The sequence below is a fragment of the Garra rufa genome, chromosome 19 (assembly GCF_049309525.1).
Source record: "Garra rufa chromosome 19, GarRuf1.0, whole genome shotgun sequence".
Taxonomy (NCBI): Eukaryota; Metazoa; Chordata; class Actinopteri; order Cypriniformes; family Cyprinidae; genus Garra; species Garra rufa.
Genome location: NC_133379.1, coordinates 12,915,118 through 12,934,340, shown reverse-complemented (window position 1 = coordinate 12,934,340; position 19,223 = coordinate 12,915,118). Strand labels below are relative to the sequence as shown.

Sequence of the window (19,223 nt, the reverse complement as noted above, 5' to 3'; positions counted from 1 at the left end):
TAGTCATTTTAGTGCAAATGATCGCATGGAACATTAAACATCACAACCACTGAATGTGGCATAAACTGTAGATTCAGTAGAGCATCCTTTTGTTAAACACTAAAACAGTAGTGCAAAACTGAGTCAAAATGGCTCAAGCACATTCAAGTATTTAAGAAAAAAACTGTGCCATTGTCAGATAGTTTCCGGTGCACGATCCCCTCCTTTCCTCCACGCACAATTTTTGTTTTATTTAATTTAATTTATTTGTACTCAGTAACGGATAAGATTTAAAATGTAGTTAAGTACAATACTTAATTCAAAACATACTAAAAAGTAAAACTACAAAATTTTCTACAAAACTAGTACAAAACTACAAAAAGTTTCTTTAAAAAGTAGAAGTAGACAAAAAACCTACTCAATTACAGTAATGCGAGTAAATGCAATTCGTTACTTTCCACCTCTGCCATTTTGTTACACTTTTGACATTAACACATTATAAATATCCATCTATTTCTGATCATGCATTTTAGGATAAGGCATGTTCATATATTTGGCTCGGAATGTATTTTGAAATCCGCACTGAACTCACTTAAAGCGGTATTTAGCATCATTTCGCCAGAAAAAGTCAAGTAAGTTTTCTCAGTGTTTGTTTGTTTACAAGTTTTATTGTACTTATTATACTTGTATTTTTAAATTGTTTTTGCCGTGAAGATGCTGACATGGCATTACATTAAAAGTACACTATACTACACCTTTAAATGCACTAGATATTTCTTCATTTATCAGATTTCAATGAAAACGCAATCCCAAGTTTCCAGTCTGTTAGTGTGAATGCATTTAAGAAAAAAAACATTTGATCATTTTTCGACAATTTTTGCTTGGACATGCTTAACATATCTCATCAGTTTGGGTAAAACATTTTAATTGTGCATCGTAGTTCTTCACATTTTAACAAAAACAAGCCTAACAAACAACCTAAGACCAGCAAGTATGTCTGTTTTGCTCCTGAATGAATCAGTTGAGCGAATGATTCAATGACTCCCTCTTAAAGACAGTTAGGAACTGCTACTGAAAGCTGGGTATGTTTGTGTTTTTGTGTGTTGAGTAATGACACAGAGCACAGAGACGTTAGACAGAAAGCACAGCTTTATTGACTGCACTGGTCGACCACAGCCGAGCGCTGGCGATGATGGGACGGGAGCTGTTATTAAGGCATCACAAACAGCATGCACATACAGTCACATGAACATTATATTGCTCTAAAGACTGCTTAACATGGAAAATGTACAAAAAGGAAAAAAATAGGTTTTTGCACTGATGAAAAATACTTGTCTTTTTTCCTTCTATAAAGATTTCCAATACAAGAAAATAAATATTGCAAAAAAAGCCTAAAATAATTTAAAATAGCTCTTCTTCTTTTCTTTTTTTCTAATTATATGTTCAATAGTTTTCTCTGCTATTAACAAATGGCACAACATTCTTTGAAACAAAGAACATAGAAGGATAAACTCCTGCGACATTCATATCATCGTATCCTAACCGTGTCGAGCGGAAGATGTCGAGAGACACGTGTTGATTCTTAATGGACTACAAGTGCTTCGCCTCTCCTGCGCCTCGTCTACTCTTTCAACAGAGAAAGACTGAAAGAACGGCTCGGTCACAGGGGCTCGTGGGGAAATTTGGCTGCATAGTAAACAGGACAGGAGAGTTCGGATTGCGATATGACAGCGAAAGCTGCAGCTGAACAAGTGAGATCTTTCACCACGGGTTTCTGAGGCGCTGCAGGACGATCTGAACGGAGCGATATCTGGGTGACGCTCGTGAGGGTCACACTTCACCAAAAACCATTAACCAAACCCTTAGAAGCTTAAAAGTAGAAGTACTGTTTTGTAATGAATATTATTCATGCTGATTTCAATAATAATAAGATGTCCAGACATCTTTACAAATGCAAAAAGGCTAATGGTCCTACAAATTGGCTTTATTTCTGTGGATGAAATAGGACTTTTCTTCGATAATAAATTAAACTAGAAGAATGAATGAGCCATTCATATATTCCCTGTCACTTTCTCCATGGATTAAGAAGGCAAGAACTGCTTAAAACTGACCACTCAACCCAAAAGAAAAGCTGGGTCTTAGTTGTGTGCGATACGTGTCTTCGAGGATAATGTAATAACTGTTGTTTTAGAGATGTGAGAGCTGACATTGTCAAATATGTCCCTCACTTTGCACCAACCAAAAAAGATGATGTAGCCTAGTAGAATGACCAAAAATCAAGGTTTAAAGGCAAAAAAAATACTCTTTATGAGGTAACTACTTCAAAATATACACATGAGCACAAGTGCTGTTTTCCACTGGAATTTTATATTTTAATTAAATGAATTAAGACAGACAGATTTGTCTCTTTTTGCTCTATTTTGATCAACATAGTTTCAAACAAAGCCAGTGGTGCTTCGTTACTGAATGAATCTGTGTTTTTGAATGAATCGTTTGAGGGAATGATTCAACGACTCACTCATTCAGACAAGTGACTTGCTGCCACCTACTGGTGGTTTTAGTTTCATATTCATTGATTTTTAATATTAATAAATTGTAAATGTTATTTTTAAAACAATTAACTTTGCGTTCTTACGCTGTGTCTTAACCAGATGCAACACGAAGCTGTGACACGCACTAAAAGTTATCTTTTTTGTTTGATGTTAATCTGAGTTTGTTCTAATCAGCCACATCAGCAACACAAAAGCAGATTCTATTTTAAAAAGTTTCTATTTTCTTCAATGTTGTCACTGTAACAACGTACAACCTATAACAATGATAATCGCATTTACTTATGTGCTTTATTCAACGTTAAAAGTGTCTAATATGAGTTTGATTATCATTTTGCATAACCTTTATAGCCACACTGAAAGCAACAATAGATGGTACGTTCAAACTGTTGACTTATTGTGCACCAACAAGTGTATTTCATAACAAAAATGCTGTCAGTCACTCATTACGTACTTTTAATAAGGTTTATTATTTATGAATTTGATTATAAACATCCATTTCGCTATGAGTGCAATGCACTTCCAGAGAGAGCCCGCCCATTCATGCTTCTGATTGGCTGTGAAATTTGATTGATTTTGTCCAGTCGCATACTGTAGCTCTTAGTGATGGGAAGATTGGACTTGTGCTCCTATATATTTTGAAGTAGTTACCTAGTAAAGAGAGTTTTTCTTAAGTTTTCTAATTTTTTGGTTGGGTGTGGACATGTCGCATCTGGTTAGGACACAGTGTATTTGTAATTGCAGTGTAAATGCATTCATGCCACTTTTGAGCTGCATAGAAATGCCACTTGAGATGGAAAATGTACAGCAAAAAAGTTTGTCTTTGTGAGCCATGACGAGCATAAACCAGCCATATCGTCTAATTATCATTAGCGACAAAAATGCCAGAAAATAGAGATATAATTTTGTCAATATCACACACCCCTTGATGGTCTCTCTCTTTCAGGGAAAGCCAACAGAGACAAAAGAACAACCAAGTGCTGAGACTAGTTACCCTTTGCTGTTGAAGTAGCAACACACGAGTGTTGAGATCTACTCTATCATTCTCGTTGAGGGATTGAAAAATGATTGCACAGAAGCTGAACATTTACAGAGATTACGTAGAGTATATGTTATAGTTTTGGTACACGAACGGCAACGAAGCGTGATAAAGAAGCGTGGACTCTTGCAGGAGGCTGAAACTAGGTCACTAAAGGCACAGTATTCCATGTCTGCGTTGGGTGCATACTGAACCAGAGAACGGCAAATGACCAGCGCTATGATTAGTCCCTATTGAAGCAGCTAAGATACATAAAATCTGTACAGGTCGCTGTCTGTGCTCTGGCCGTCGCGGTTTGAGCCAGTGAAGGAGTGAAACGATTCAGCCGTCGTTCGTCCACCGCGGGTGTCGTTCCAAACCCGTGCGACTCCTCTGTGGAGCACGAAATGACAGCGACTAGTCTTCTGATAAAAGTCCTTTGGTTTCGATGCAAACTTGCCGAGATAACCAGAATGTTTTCCGGTAAATAGATGCTTAAATTTGGGCTGAGCATCATAAGAAACCAGAAGACTTGGAATGTAGTGCATGGACTACTTTTTCCCTCCTTTTTGGACCCTTTCGCTGTATGGAAAAGAATGGCGAAACGGGTTTGGAACGACAAGACTGAATACAGAACTGTTCTTGTTGGGGTGAACTAACCCTTCGATTACTGACACGCATCACGTAAGCTACATATCAGTTGCGTTTGTCTCATAAACAAAACGGAGCATCGGCGGATGAGGACGATGCTGGATTGATGATGCGGTCCAGGAGTGTACAGGTGGACATCAGTGCAGGCTGAGATCTTCAGAAGATCCAGACACAAAGTTTACATCCACTTCAGAGCATTTGCTGACTTACTTTTCTTTGGCATCATCATGCAAATAAAAGAAAAGAAACTCATCATTACACATCTCAAGACGCGACGTTTGTCAAAGAAACGCTTGTTGTTTGTGAATGAACAGGTTTAAGCTTTTCAGATGATTGCAATCACTTCTTCTCTATAACCCTGAGATAAACACCATGGGTTGATTCAATAGACGTCACAATCGGAGTGACAACGTTAGCAAAGCCTGAGGACACTTTGTAAGTGCGAATCCAATTCGACTGATGGACGTCGCTAAAGCAGGATTGATGATCTTTACCATTGTTGGGTCGATGCTGTTTTCTAGGCACCTAGAATCTCTACGACCTCGACTTTTACATACAAGCTTTTGGACCAAGCAGGTTTTCGTTTCTGATTGCCATTGTTGTATTAAAACAGATAAACATTCTGATTATTCATTTGATTGGGGACTACAGAAGGCACGCTTTAATGGAGAACAACAACGGTTCTTTCTAAATAAATGAACTGAAACAAGTGGAAGAGAAAGAGCCAGATATGAGAGTGAATCTCACTAAAAAGTTCCCCCAAGAAAGTACAGACATTGTAATAAGTTGTAACTGGAACTATCACAAGTGGTTCAATGGAGTTGATTGACCATTTTAAATTTCTTTTATTGCAAAACCGCCATTTTTAATCACAGTGGTCATCTTTGTGTCACGGCACTTAACAAATTTTGGGTCACATAGACATTTATGGAAACCTTAGTGTCTTGGCTTAAGATGGTTCTGAAACTTCTTGAATCAAAAACTGATATCTAATGCACATTTTAAGCTACATGAAGATTCCTTAGACATAACTTAAGTCTAAATGTAAATATAAGCACAAACAGGCAGAATAAGGAACAAGAATGGCAGGGAGAATCAGACCAAATGCAACAATTAATTGTAAAATACATTTTAAGGTGATTTTACTCAAACTGGCTAAAAAATTCAACAATTAGTATTATAATTTAATGGTTTATAACTTTTGACCAATAGGTGGCGCTGTCACCAAAGTGATGTAGCGTGGTCAATGTGAGGTGAAAGTGACACACATGAAGTTTGGTGTCAATATGTCAAAGCTTTGCGGAGATACAGCCTCAGATGCAGTCTGGCATCATGCCATCACATTGGTTGGCGCGTTAAACGAAAACCATTTTGTCTGTCAACATGAAATCCATAACATTTTGCCGGCATGGTCTGAAGGCGATCCAAGCCAAATTTGGTGAAAATCAGACAGGAAGTTCATCTGATTATGCCATAATTGTAATGGATGTTCCCAGCGTAATCCAAGGAACCTATCAAGACAAGTCTCATAACAATAGGCAAAACTAATCAAAAGTAGAATTTTTTTTTTTTATTTCATTATCATTTTTGACCATGAGGTGGCGCTGTCCCGAAATTTCTTGAGTACCTTCAAGGCATGGTTATGAAGTTTCGCAACGATACCAATGCCCAGCATTTCAGCCTGAGCCTGACGGGCCCCGACTTATTTACGCCCCTAGAGCCAGGCTTCGGCCAATTTTTACATCATAGCTCAGATTTCGGGCCTGTTTCAGGATTCTAATTTTTATTTTTTAGACATCCATCAATTATGGTGAAGAAAACTATTTGCCGTGCAAATCAAGCGCTCCTGTTCAAAGTGACTGAGATAGCAGAAAGTGCATTCTGTTTGTTTTCTTTATTTTATAAAAGCACAACGTTTTGTTCATATTGTGAGTGCACATAAATAAACGTACACCCTTTACAGTTCTGAAAGATGTATTACTCTTACCTTTATGAGCAAAAATGATGGTGTATTTTAAGTTGTTTCCCATGCAAATGATCGTGCTGGTGCTTCTATGTCCTGTATGCGGACACTTTAGCTCCTCTCCGCACAAATGACTGGAATTGCATCTAACGGCGCACATTTATGTAGGTTAAACATTTAAACAAACATTGTGATATGCTGGAACTGATTAATATCTATAGATTTTATTTTAGGTAGTCGTGATTTGAAAAGGCTAAATTTATCAAACATAGGCTATGATCAACTCACTGTCTGCCGCTGGCTGCTTAAAAATCAAAAACTTACATTTAATGAACAAAACAAGGCTCCAAATGAGTTTCTAAATTAACTTACTAAAAAGCAATAATCAGTTTTGTATGCCATAACATACAAAACTGAACAATTTTAATAGCTGAAACAGTAGTATGCGCTTTTTTGGGAGAATGGGGAAAAAAGATGGGCTCAGGTCGGTGTCAGGCCAGACTCGGGCCAAGAATTCTGATAAGAGGCCCGTGCAGAGCTTTAACGATACACCAATGCATTCATTAAATAGCATTTTTTGACAAAATTAAAAATGGCAGATGCCAAAAAGTGCAGACATGGGAAAACTGGGTAGCATTCGACTCGCATTCAGCTCTAAATATATAAAGAGACTTTTATGAGCCAAGAAACTGAGGTTTCCATTAATGACTGAAAATTTGTTGTGCGCACTAACACAAAGGTGACCACCGTGATTAAACGAAGTAAAATAAAAAGTACACAACTGGTGTTTTGCAATACCATCGATAGAGGTAATCAAAAATGGTCAAGCAACCAAATGTACAACTTCAAACCACTCGAGACAGATTGACCAAATGTAAAAAACGTGCTCAGCTGTCGCACGGTTCCTACAGCAGGCTTCACGTTTGTGAGATTCACGCATTACGGAAGAATTACACTCAAGTGTGAGTCTAGTCTCTGTAAAAGCAAATGAGGCGGTGGATACGACAGGTACACGTGTGCTACATTCCCCGACGGCTAATTGTGCTTATTTATCATATCTTCTCTGTACATCATTTTAAAGTAGCCGCATCCTCTGGAGACACACGACAGACGTATTCATCTAAAACGAACACAACCTGAACAGACGTCATAATGCCCACGTCATCGTCCCTGTAACAGGACAGATCCTATTGCTTCCCAAGAGGACACGTCCGACAGTGTTCATTTAGACTTTTTCGTTTCTTCTCGTTTGTCAAGCACAAATGGTTATGGTTGCATAAATGTAGGCGACGGACTAATATACTCTGACACATAAAGCAAGAAAAGAAGGTCTAGAAACGGGAGAGAGGCCGCGTCTCCTACAGCAACACCCTGGCATCCGGAAACGGTTTTAGGAGGCAAGCACGCTTCGCCGCACTACCTCCTCCTTCCCGGCATGCAGTTGGGGCAAGCGCAGCTTCCGGCTGAACGAGCGCAATTCACTGTCACTCTGTTCCGCGTCAGAGAAATAGCCGTCCGTTTCGGTGTCGGGTGCCGAGTTGGTGTTCCCAGTGCTGGCCTCCGTCGCGTCGCTCTTAAAGCGTGACTTGCCCTGTCTAGGTAGACGCAGACGCAAGGCCACCTGGGAACGCTTGTCGCTCACCGTATCCCCAACGTCCGCACCGGCGTCCCAAGAGCCACGCTCTTCGGAAATGTGACACGAGTCCATTTTGGATATGGCTGGCTGCAGAGGGTCCGGCCTGCCGTCGCTGCTGCGGGTGTGATGGTGGTGTACGTGGCGCACTCGCTCTCCTCGTTTGGGACGCTGGTCCTCAGGCCAGATCTTGCTTTTAACAGCAGATCCGATTCTCGGAAGCGAGACGGACTTCCGACGGCTGCGTGGCGCGCCCCTCGGCTTGCGGCCCAGCTGAGGCGTCTTCCAGGTGGACTTGATGGAGTGGTCCATCATGAGGCTGAGCAGACTCTCCTCGCCCTGCAGGAGCTGGTCTGACAGGAGGCTGCCGGAGGGGTCGCGGGTCTCTCCGGATAAAGACCACTGGCTCAGCATGTTATCGGCCGTGATGTGAACGGGCTGAGCCAGCCAGCTGTCAAACAGCGAGCCGTCCAGCGGGAAGGATTTGGAGAAACCTGTGGAAGACACAGACATTCAGTTTGGGTCTAAAGACCAGGTGAGTTCAACCTAGCTACAACCAACCCCAATCAAACACAACTGAACCAGCTAATCAACACGTCCAGCATTATTTAAAAGGTATGTAGCACCAGGATTGGACCTTGACCTTGACCCCAGGGCATCCAAGATGTTGGAGACTTTCTTCAGTAGAACACAAACAAAGATTAACCATTGCAGTCTGTCAGTCATACAAGGGCAGTCAATGGCTACCAAATAAAAACTAAATTAAAAAAACATACACAGACAAATCCGCTGAAGGCTCTCTGACCCATCTCTTTTGGACATGTCCAAAACTTTGCGATTTTTGGTGTGATATATGCAAGTGGTTTTCTGACATTTACAGATGTGCTTTTACACCTGATCCAGAAATTGCATTATTTGGGTATTCTGTTTCTCTGTTAGATCATAATGTGTCCGTACAAAGTACCATCAATTACGGAATGATTATTGCTATGAGTGTCATTCTAAGGCTGTGGAAAACGGAAACTGTTCCTCAGTTTAAGACCTGGTTGACCGATCTTATGGGTAATGTAGATACATTTTACAGTATATGGCAACCATTAGATCATTAGACCAATATAATGTTGACTCCGACCAGTAATGTAATGCTTGGTATGCTTGTCTGCCCCCTTTTGAGTGCTTCTGTTTTCACCTGAAACTGCCATTATGCCCTGAGTGCTGAAGTCTGTTTTTTCTTTTATTATTATTATTATTATTATTATTTTATGCATTTATAATTTTTTAAATAATGAAATAAATACTTTTCAGTTTCTTGCACAGGCTGACTGTTTTGTGTCTTAACACCTCAATGCATCGTCACGAGCCACAGGGTTTAATTTGGTTTTGTCTGTGTATGTTTTTTTGATACTCAAAGCTGTGGATCCCATTGACTGCCATTATATGACTGACAGAGGGCAACGGTTTGAGTTAAAAATCTTCATTTGTGTTCTACCAAAGACTATTGAATACCCAAGACTTGTCACTCATTATTTGTAGCACGCAAGTCTCAGACTATAAATTCTGTCGATTTTATCATAAAATACAAATAATAAATGTGCAAATAAGATATTCGCCTCAGATCAAGCGGCAAAAATTGATGATTTTTTACTCTTTAATATTTGCAGCACGAAATAAACATGAAAAAATATATGATGCATGTTTAAAAATGTAAGAAAAGTGATGTCTCATTAAATCGATCAGTGAGTTTAAAAAAAGTCAATAAAACATCTTGTGAATAAGTCATAGACTAATAATAGGAACATAACATTTAGCCTACCTCAGAAAAGCCAACAAACCCATAATTTTGCCAACATTTCTCAGAAATCAGCCAGCTAACTAAGTTGAAGCGAACATTTTTATTACTGTTTTTTTTTATGTTAAATGTGAAGACAGGTTGGATGCCACAAACTTTACACATTAACTTTAAACAATATAACATTAATTTATTACAACATTTTGTTTTAAAGTAGTAATTTAAAGCATTCTATGGATATATTTATCATGTCTATGAGGCAAATATTCGCTGAGTTTTTAAATCATTTTTGTGATGCACTCCTCCTTAAGAAAGACACGGTAGAAACAAATTAAAAGTTGACCATTTGCAGTACCGAATGATGTATTACTCTTACCTTTATGAGCAAAAATGATGGCGTATTTTAGGTTTCCACGGTTATTAAGAAAAAGAAAAAAAAAGATCGCTCTGGTGCTGCCATGTCCTGCAAAGCGTGGTTAGCTTTCACTCTCCGCACAAACCTGAATTTGATATGCATCTAACAGCACACATTTATCTAGGTTAAATGTTTAAATTAATATTGTGAAACGCATCGAGTGTTTTAATAATAGATTTTATTTTAGGCAAGGCTTAAATGATCAAACATGCTCAACTCATTGCCGTTGGATGTTACTTTAAAAAAACAAAAGCTTAAATTTAACAAACATAAAATGTTCCAAACTTATTTTAAAATGACAATGAATTTAAAAGTCATCTTCTGTCCCTAGCAATAATTTTGATCAAACAATTAAATATATATGTATGTCTTTGTAATTATTTATTGCACCCATTTCAAAACAGCAGTCTAAAACAGTTAATATAGAACTTCACTTCAGGAATTAATAAAGTTGGCATCGATGAGTTTGAAGTACAGTTTTTGACAAAACAGAGCCAACGGAAAGAGAAAGCGCAACCTATGGCTGTTATTAGCTGTTATTAACACAATCTCCCAGTCATTATGAACATTAATAATAATTCAAGACAAATCCGGAGTCACGGCTGACAGTCTTATACTATAAATTGCATATCACAAAACTACAGAGACCTAAGGAAAAGCGGGGATTAAAGTCCTTAATGATCAAATTGATCCACTATGGCAAACAACGAATATATTTGTGCAGTTGAATGCATTTGAGACGGTGTTTCCTCAGTGCAGAAAACTGACATCACAGGTTTATTTTTCATCTGTAAATGTCATGCAATATATCCATTTTTGCTGCACACATGTGCTAAAAAGATGGAGCGCAATAGAATAGTAGCGCAATAAATATGCATTTTGCAAAAATATTTGTTGTTGGATTGTAAATGTGCCTTTTGTAGAATTTGAAATGTCCACATATGTATTTAAGGTATTTTAAGAGAGATAATGTTGTGAATAAAAGTTTATCCAACAATAAAACGTCTTACCACTTACCTCTGTTTTGTTTCTTATCCATATGACTTACAAAAGGAGATGTTAGGTAGAATGGTGTGTCTCTCATTTACTTTTCACATAGCTAATTAAACGAATAGGAGAATAAGAGAGATTCTCTGTCTGTCATCTATTTCTCGTGTGCCATATTTATTTGTATAAATTAATTGTAGAATAATTGTAATTACATAATATGATTTTGTAGTGACTATCTTTATTTTTTGTTAGAATATATATATGACTCAATATTTTAACTAATTGCAAAAGCTGAATAATTATTAGATTAACTGTTCTAATAATCGTTAGATTACTCGATTATCAAATAAATCATTTGTTGCAACCCTATTGCCTGATTTTAAAAAAAATGTAATCCCCTTTATACTTGTGCAATACAAAAATATTTGCTAAGAGTAGGGGTGGCACGGTACATGAAAAACAACCGAACTGTTCGGTTCGCTTGTCTTGGTTCGGTGCGTGTGTGCGTCGCACGGTTCAACGCATGCGCAATGTAGCCTCGTGAGTGTCCTTTTTGCGCGAAATAAGAGGTGTGTGTGGAAATACAGACAGTAAAAGTGGAGTGCTGCAGGTTACGTCACGTGTAGAAATGGCAAGTGGCAGAGATAAGTAAGGCTGCCCGGAGTTGGAGAATGCGCCAGCTATGATACGCTGTTCATCCAACTTGGCTGTGCTTTCAATTTTATTAAAGGAAAGGATGAAGCTGATTGTTTGGTTCATGTCACATGGTCTGCGGTGAGCTTGCGGAATTTTGAAAAGTTGAGATGTTTTTATCTCGATGCGGCACGTACGCGCCTGGGAAAAACAAGCGTGTCGCACCGCGTCGCTTCCATTACGAGCGCGCATACCACGCGTCTACATTTGAAATAACGAACTTGAGTGCGCAAAAGACGCTTCATGTGAACGGCCCCTTAAGCCAGGTCAGGTGTGTGGGAACATTTTGGATTTCATGATTTCATCTTAATTTGTCAGTTCATCTGAGAAGACATCACACCAGTGTGTTGGTTGACATGTAAGTTAATTCTTCAGTTCAATCTTTATGTGCTAAAAAGGCACACAAATTCCTGTAGAGATACACATTGTCCTGTTTTTGCCAAATAAATGAAAAGCATGTCATCAATGTCTTCTCTCTTGCTGTATCAAATCTCCCCTAGCTTTCCTCAGAGATGGTCTCAATAATGTGCTTAAAGTCAAGTCCAATTCAGTTGTGCATGATTTCATGATATAACTTTTTTTTTAATAATGTATCCTAAATTGTGGATAATCAAGCTACATTTCATATGCCAAAGTAAACTTCTGGAGTGTTAAAGATTAAAATGAAAAATAAAAACAAGAACCGTACAGAACCGACCCTAAAACCGTGATACGAACTGAACCGTGGGTTTTGTGAACCGTGCCACCCCTAGCTAAGAGTGTTACTTATTTTTGTCAACCTGGCAACCATATGTACACGTTCTCCCTCCACTCTGGATAAAAGCGCTGGCTTTCTAAAAAAACTGCTTGAAGTTAACGATCTCCACTTTGATATCGTCACGAATCCTGTCCGTGGTCTTCCGTCTGCTCGCCACCAGAGGTCGCCTTCTCATTATAACGGCTTTCACATTATACAGATGTTTACGTGTCACCCCGGACTACATTTCCCATGTTCTATGTCACCGATTACTAACTCACCTGCAACCGATCACACACACTATAAATACGAGGCCCTAACCACCATTAAAGGCTACGTCATGTCAGTGATAGCAATGTTACAGAGCCATTCCGAGTTTTTCCCTGTCTAGTCTAGTTTTGTTTATTGCACGTTTCATCCGTGTCTTGATCCTCTAACCCGTTTACCTCATCTTGTCTGTTCTCTGCCTGTCTTGAATTATGCCTTTGTCTTGCCATTCCGGACTTTGTTTGCACCTCGCCTGGACTATTGCCTGTTTGTGGATTACCCATTTGCCTCGCCCACTGGATTATATTCGCCAACGATTGACCCACGACTGTTTTTGGATTACTCTTTAATCTTGTCTGTGCTATACCTGTTGCTGCTGTCGACTTATGTCTGTTTTGACCTTGAAAATTAAGCTTTGCATATGGATCCGCAAGCCTCTCGCCTCATTCACTCCATAACAGAATACTCGGCCACACATGGATCCAGCAGCTTTTCAAAAGGACATTGGCCGGTATGGACACTGCAATACTGTTATTAGTCCTCGAGCAGGGCATACGATCACTCGAGGAAAATTATCAAGAGTATCTGGACACTGCTTATTATTCTGATTTACCGGATTGTGTTTTGATTAGGGATGCATCATGATTTTTCATGGCCGATTCCGATACCGATTTCAGATTTTTCAAAAACAAGAAGTTATGCAAGTAAACAACATCAAGAACATGTTTATTTAGTATTTAGCAGGCCAAACTGGCTTTGGCTATTGAAACAATAGCATCTGACATCTGAAATTAAAAAAACTAATTTTTAATTAAATACAGTTTAATATGTAAAACATGCGCTTTCAGTAAAGTAAAACAGTAAGCCAACAGACATTTTAATGTAAAATAATAATAATCATTCTTAACAGAACAGATTTTTATATTTGGCTTTTCAGAAGTAGATGCTCGTTTTTGTTTTTTACAAAAAGAAGCATCTCAGCTTTGTCACAGGTGAGTCTGTTTCTTTTTTCATCTATCACGTGTGAAGCTGAGCTGAACAAACGTTCGCTGTCCACGCTTGTGCAGGGCGCGGATTGGTACGCTCACGCAACTTCAGCAAGCACAGGAAAGCGGCTCTTATTTGTGCACCAGTACAACAACGGCTGGTCGCTTCTTGGTATCTGTGCTTCAGGCAGTTAGGTCTGGATTTCAAGTGCCGTAGGGATTTCAAAAAACCTCCAAACAAGTAACATGTTTCTAAATGAATCGAATGCCGTGGCCCGCGTGCACACTTCCGGAAAAAGATTTCGGTTTCGATTTATGGCCGGTCAACCGGTGCATCCCTAGTTTTGATAGACTTTTTTTGTGAGGACTTGAGTCTATGCTTCTTGAAGAGGGTCCGCCTTCTTCACTCAGTCAGTTTATGGACTACACTTTGTTGTCTGTTAGCTCTTTATTTACTGTGGGTGTCGCAGAGGATGAATGCAACAATGTGTCTGTGACGGCAATTGCGGCTGCAAAGTTTAGTCAACCACAAGCTCCAGGACATTTGAGTACACTGCTTGCTATTCCAGTGATTAAATCCACTCGTGAAATGGCAACCACACCGGTGCACACTCACATAATGGTGGCGACAGCAGAGCCGGTTTGCAAATTGGCAGCGACACCAACATCCCGTCATGCCACTGCTGCCATCCCTGACTCAAGCAAGGCTCCCTGCTCTGACCTGGCTCTCAGCTCCACCCTGGCTCCCTGTACCGACTTGGCACCCTGCTCTGCCGTGGCTCTCTGCTAAGCCCTTACTCCCTTGCTCCACCATGGCCCTCAGCTCCGCCCTCACACCCGGCTCTGCCCTGGCTCCCTGCTCCGTTGGCTCCACCCTGGCTCCCTGCTCCGCCAGATCTGCCCTGACCCTCTGCTCCTCCGCCAGAGGTGGCCGAGTCTGCAGAACCTCTATAGATGGCAGTGACAACTTCTAGTGCAGTGATTCTCAACTCCAGTCCTCGGGGCCCACTGCTCTGCACATTTTGTATGTTTCTGAATCTGACACACTCAGTTAAGTTCATGGATCTTTCTCCTAACGAGCTGATTATCTGAATCAGGTGTGTTAAATGAAGGAGACACATACAAAATGTGCAGAGCAGTGGGCCTCGAGGACTGGAGTTGAGAATCACTGCTCTAGTGGATCTGGAGCAGGCACCAAGGCTGCAGAACCCCTCCATTCACTTCAGCTCTGATCATGGTAGTGGAGGCCATCTGTAAACTTTTGCCCTGTCCTAAACAGTTATTGTCCCGACCCGGCCTCAGATGCCATATGTGAACTTAATGAACTTTTGTCCTGCTCAGAACCAGCCATGGAGACAGTTTATTTAAGTTTTTCCTGTTCTGAACTGTCCACAGAGGCTGATTGTGAAACTGTCAGTCCATCTAGTCTCAACTAATGACTTTGATTTTTAACAGTCTGCCTTGCCAGTTTCTGTCAAGGAATCAAATCCACCTGCACTGCCATGGCTCTCTGTTCCACCGGTTTTGCCCTGCCTCTGTTCCACCCTGGCTCTCCACTCTTCTGGCTATGACCTGGCTCCCTGCTCCGCCAGCTATGCCCTAGCACCCTGCTTCACTGGCTCCTAACTCCTTCGGCTCCCTGCTCCTATGGCTCCACCCTGCTCTGCCCTGGCTCTATGCTCTGTCGGCTCCGCCATGGCTCCCTGCTCTGCCCTGGAACCCTGCTATTCCCTGACTTTCTGCTCTGCCCTGGAACCCTGCTATTCCCTGACTTTCTGCTCTGCCCTGGAACCCTGCTATTCCCTGGCTTTCTGCTCCGCCATGGAACCCTGCTCCACCCTGGAACCCTGCTACACCCTGGCTTTCTGCTCCGCCATGGAACCCTGCTACACCCTGGCTTTCTGCTCCACCCTGGAACCCTGCTACACCCTGGCTTTCTGCTCCACCCTGGAACCCTGCTACACCCTGGCTTTCTGCTCCGCCATGGAACCCTGCTGCACCCTGGCTTTCTGCTCCACCCTGGAACCCTGCTACACCCTGGCTTTCTGCTCCACCCTGGAACCCTGCTACACCCTGGCTTTCTGCTCCACCCTGGAACCCTGCTACACCCTGGCTTTCTGCTCCGCCATGGAACCCTGCTACACCCTGGAACCCTGCTACACCCTGGCTTTCTGCTCCACCCTGGAACCCTGCTACACCCTGGCTTTTTGCTCCACCCTGGAACCCTGCTACACCCTGGCTTTCTGCTCCACCCTGGAACCCTGCTACACCCTGGCTTTCTGCTCCACCTTGGAACCCTGCTACACCCTGGCTTTCTGCTCCGCCATGGAACCCTGCAACACCCTGGAACCCTGCTACACCCTGGAACCCTGCTACACCCTGGCTTTCTGCTCCACCCTGGAACCCTGCTACACCCTGGCTTTCTGCTCCACCCTGGAACCCTGCTACACCCTGGCTTTTTGCTCCACCCTGGAACCCTGCTACACCCTGGCTTTCTGCTCCACCCTGGAACCCTGCTACACCCTGGCTTTCTGCTCCACCCTGGAACACTGCTACACCCTGGCTTTTTGCTCCACCCTGGAACCCTGCTACACCCTGGAACCCTGCTACACCCTGGCTTTTTGCTCCACCCTGGAACCCTGCTACACCCTGGCTTTTTGCTCCACCCTGGAACCCTGCTCCACCCTGGAACCCTGCTACACCCTGGAACCCTGCTACACCCTGGCTTTCTGCTCCACCCTGGAACACTGCTACACCCTGGCTTTCTGCTCCACCCTGGAACCCTGCTACACCCTGGCTTTCTGCTACACCCTGGCTTTCTGCTACACCCTAGAACCCTGCTACACCCTGGCTTTCTGCTCCACCCTGGAACCCTGCTACACCCTGGCTTTTTGCTCCACCCTGGAACCCTGCTACACCCTGGAACCCTGCTACACCCTGGCTTTTTGCTCCACCCTGGAACCCTGCTACACCCTGGCTTTTTGCTCCACCCTGGAACCCTGCTACACCCTGGAACCCTGCTACACCCTGGCTTTCTGCTCCACCCTGGAACACTGCTACACCCTGGCTTTCTGCTCCACCCTGGAACCCTGCTACACCCTGGCTTTCTGCTCCACCCTGGAACACTGCTACACCCTGGCTTTCTGCTACACCCTAGAACCCTGCTATGCCCTGGCTTTCTGCTCCGCCCTGGCTCCCTGTTCCACCGGCTCTGCCTCAGTCCCCTGTCCCTCCACTTCCACATGGACCTGGCCCTCCATCTTTCCCCCTGTTCCACCTCCGCTCCACCTCCCTCCTGGATTGTATAGTGTCATTGGGGGGGGGCTCACTCATTCCGTCTGCTCACCACCTGAGGTCGCCTTCTCATTATAATGACTCTCATACTACATAGACGGTTACGTGTCACCCCAGACTATATTTCCAATGTTCCATGTCACTGATTATGGACTCACCTGCAGCCAATAACACACTGTAAACACGAGTCAGTGATAGCAATGTTATGGAGCCATTATGAGTTTTTCCCCAGTCTAGTGTAGTCTTGTTTATTGCCTGTTCCATCGGTGTCTTGATCCTGGCCTGTTTACCTTGTCTCGTCCCTCTCCCTGTCTTGGACTTTAGCCTGTCTTGGATTATCCCTTTGCCTTGCCATTTCGAACTTTGTTTGCAACTCACCTGGACTATTGCCTGTTTGTGGATTACCTATTTGCCTCGCCCTCTTGATTACGTTCAGCGTCGTTGCCTGTTTTTGGATTACTCTTTCATCTTGCCTGTGCTATACCTGTTGTTGATGTCGACCCATGACCTCATCTGATAATAAAGCTTTACATATGGATCTGTAACAGATATTCTATTCTATTCAGAAAAGTGTAAGTTATCAAGTGTTCATTTACGAGAAAAAGAGAGAGGCATTTGTATTGCTTCTCTCTCTTTTAACAGTGAAGCTGTGGCTTCAATTTCTTCAGAAACAATGATGTTAACAACTCCTTGCTGAGAAAGATAATGTAGCTCTTCCTCTTTCATTTTATTGATAAAATGATAAGTCTTTGTGTTTCTGAATGTGTTTGTGTGTGTCACACAGCATGATCAGTGTGAGTGACACTGGTTTAGAATTTTCATTTATTAAATGTAGAGAGTGTGTTATATGTGCAATTATAACCTACCAGTATGTAAAGATGATTTTATTAATATATTAGAATGAATACATTACAATTTATATTTATTAGAACGAGTACATTATTATTTATGGGCGTAAAAACAAGATGCAAACAATCAGACTAGGTGGGGAGTGCCTAATGTTAACATGAAACATACGCCATTACCAATATTGCTACACAGTGGTACAGTTAAGGAGGCCCTTCATAATGCAGAGGTCAACTGCCTATAGTTAGCAATGGCCCTATAGTATGCAGTGTTTAATAAACAGTTGTTTTACTAAATTCTGCTGAGGTGAAATTCAGTGCAGTCCTGTATCGTGATACGCATCGTATCGTGGCCTCTGTATCGCGGTACGTATCGTATCGTGACTTTGCTGGTGATACACAGCCCTACTATCCACTCATCTCTAATCACCTGTGAGCAGAATGGGATTGGAGAAATGGAGAAGGAGAAAAAGACAAGAGCTTTAAGGGGGAGCTGTAACACAGCCACATATTTATAGCCTAATTAAATATATTCAAACCAAATGTATACTGTTAGTATTAGTATACGTCTACTTGTTTTTTATTATAGCCCGTGATAATTAATGCATTACACAAACATTGTAAAAAAATTAAAAAATTACCTTGTAATAGAGGAGTGGGTTGACTTTCTTTTATGTCTACTACTATCATCACTTGGATTACAGCATCACGCGCCTTCATGTTGAACGTGTTTTTTCACCCATGAGGAAGAGGCGGAATGTTAACGGACAAATTACACTAGAGCACTTATATTATTGCACTCATTGACTACGGTGAGCAGACAGATTGCCAATCAATGCATTGGAAAATACAGCGAACAAAAATGTGAAGAAACGAAATTGCATGTCAAATTTCCCTAACAAGCAATCATATTTTTTAAAAATAAGCCCAAAAAAACACAACCTGCAACCCGGGATTATTTTCACGCAACTTGACAAAAAAAAGCCAAAACTCACGTATTATAAGCGGACTTGCCAACTCGCCAACTGAGAACGTGCTTGAGAAACATTTCATAGAGGAGAAATCAATCTGCATATAAAATATTGGTCACAAATTATTGGTCACTTTCTAAATAATAAAAATATAGCACATCTACTAATAATTATCCCTAAATAAATCTGTTTTTACTGAGGCAACCGATGAATGCTGCCAACTTGTATCCGATGCACACTTTTTTCAAATCGATGCATTGCATCCTTATCATTTATGCTGATGCACTGATGTGAATCAGTAACAGTAACATAATTACACTTGAGAAATCCTAAAATGAGAGACAGAACCAAAACAGTTTGAGAACCTCTGCTGAAGTCTGAAAAGTATTTTAAGAACCTTTAAAGAGCAACTAAACTGTGCTGCTGGTCGGTGTATTGAACTGA

General features: G+C 41.5%; 1 protein-coding gene across 1 annotated transcript in view; it reads right to left on the bottom strand.

Moving 5' to 3' along the window:
* Positions 1 to 1,110: 1,110 nt before the first annotated feature.
* The window catches only part of jade2 (jade family PHD finger 2), a 118,980-nt gene continuing 100,867 nt past the window's right edge, over positions 1,111 to 19,223 (bottom strand). Inside the window, exon 11 of the mRNA XM_073824123.1 lies at positions 1,111 to 8,287. Coding sequence (XP_073680224.1) covers positions 7,551 to 8,287 — 737 coding nt within the window. The 3' untranslated portion in view covers positions 1,111 to 7,550. The remainder of the gene's footprint in view (positions 8,288 to 19,223) is intronic.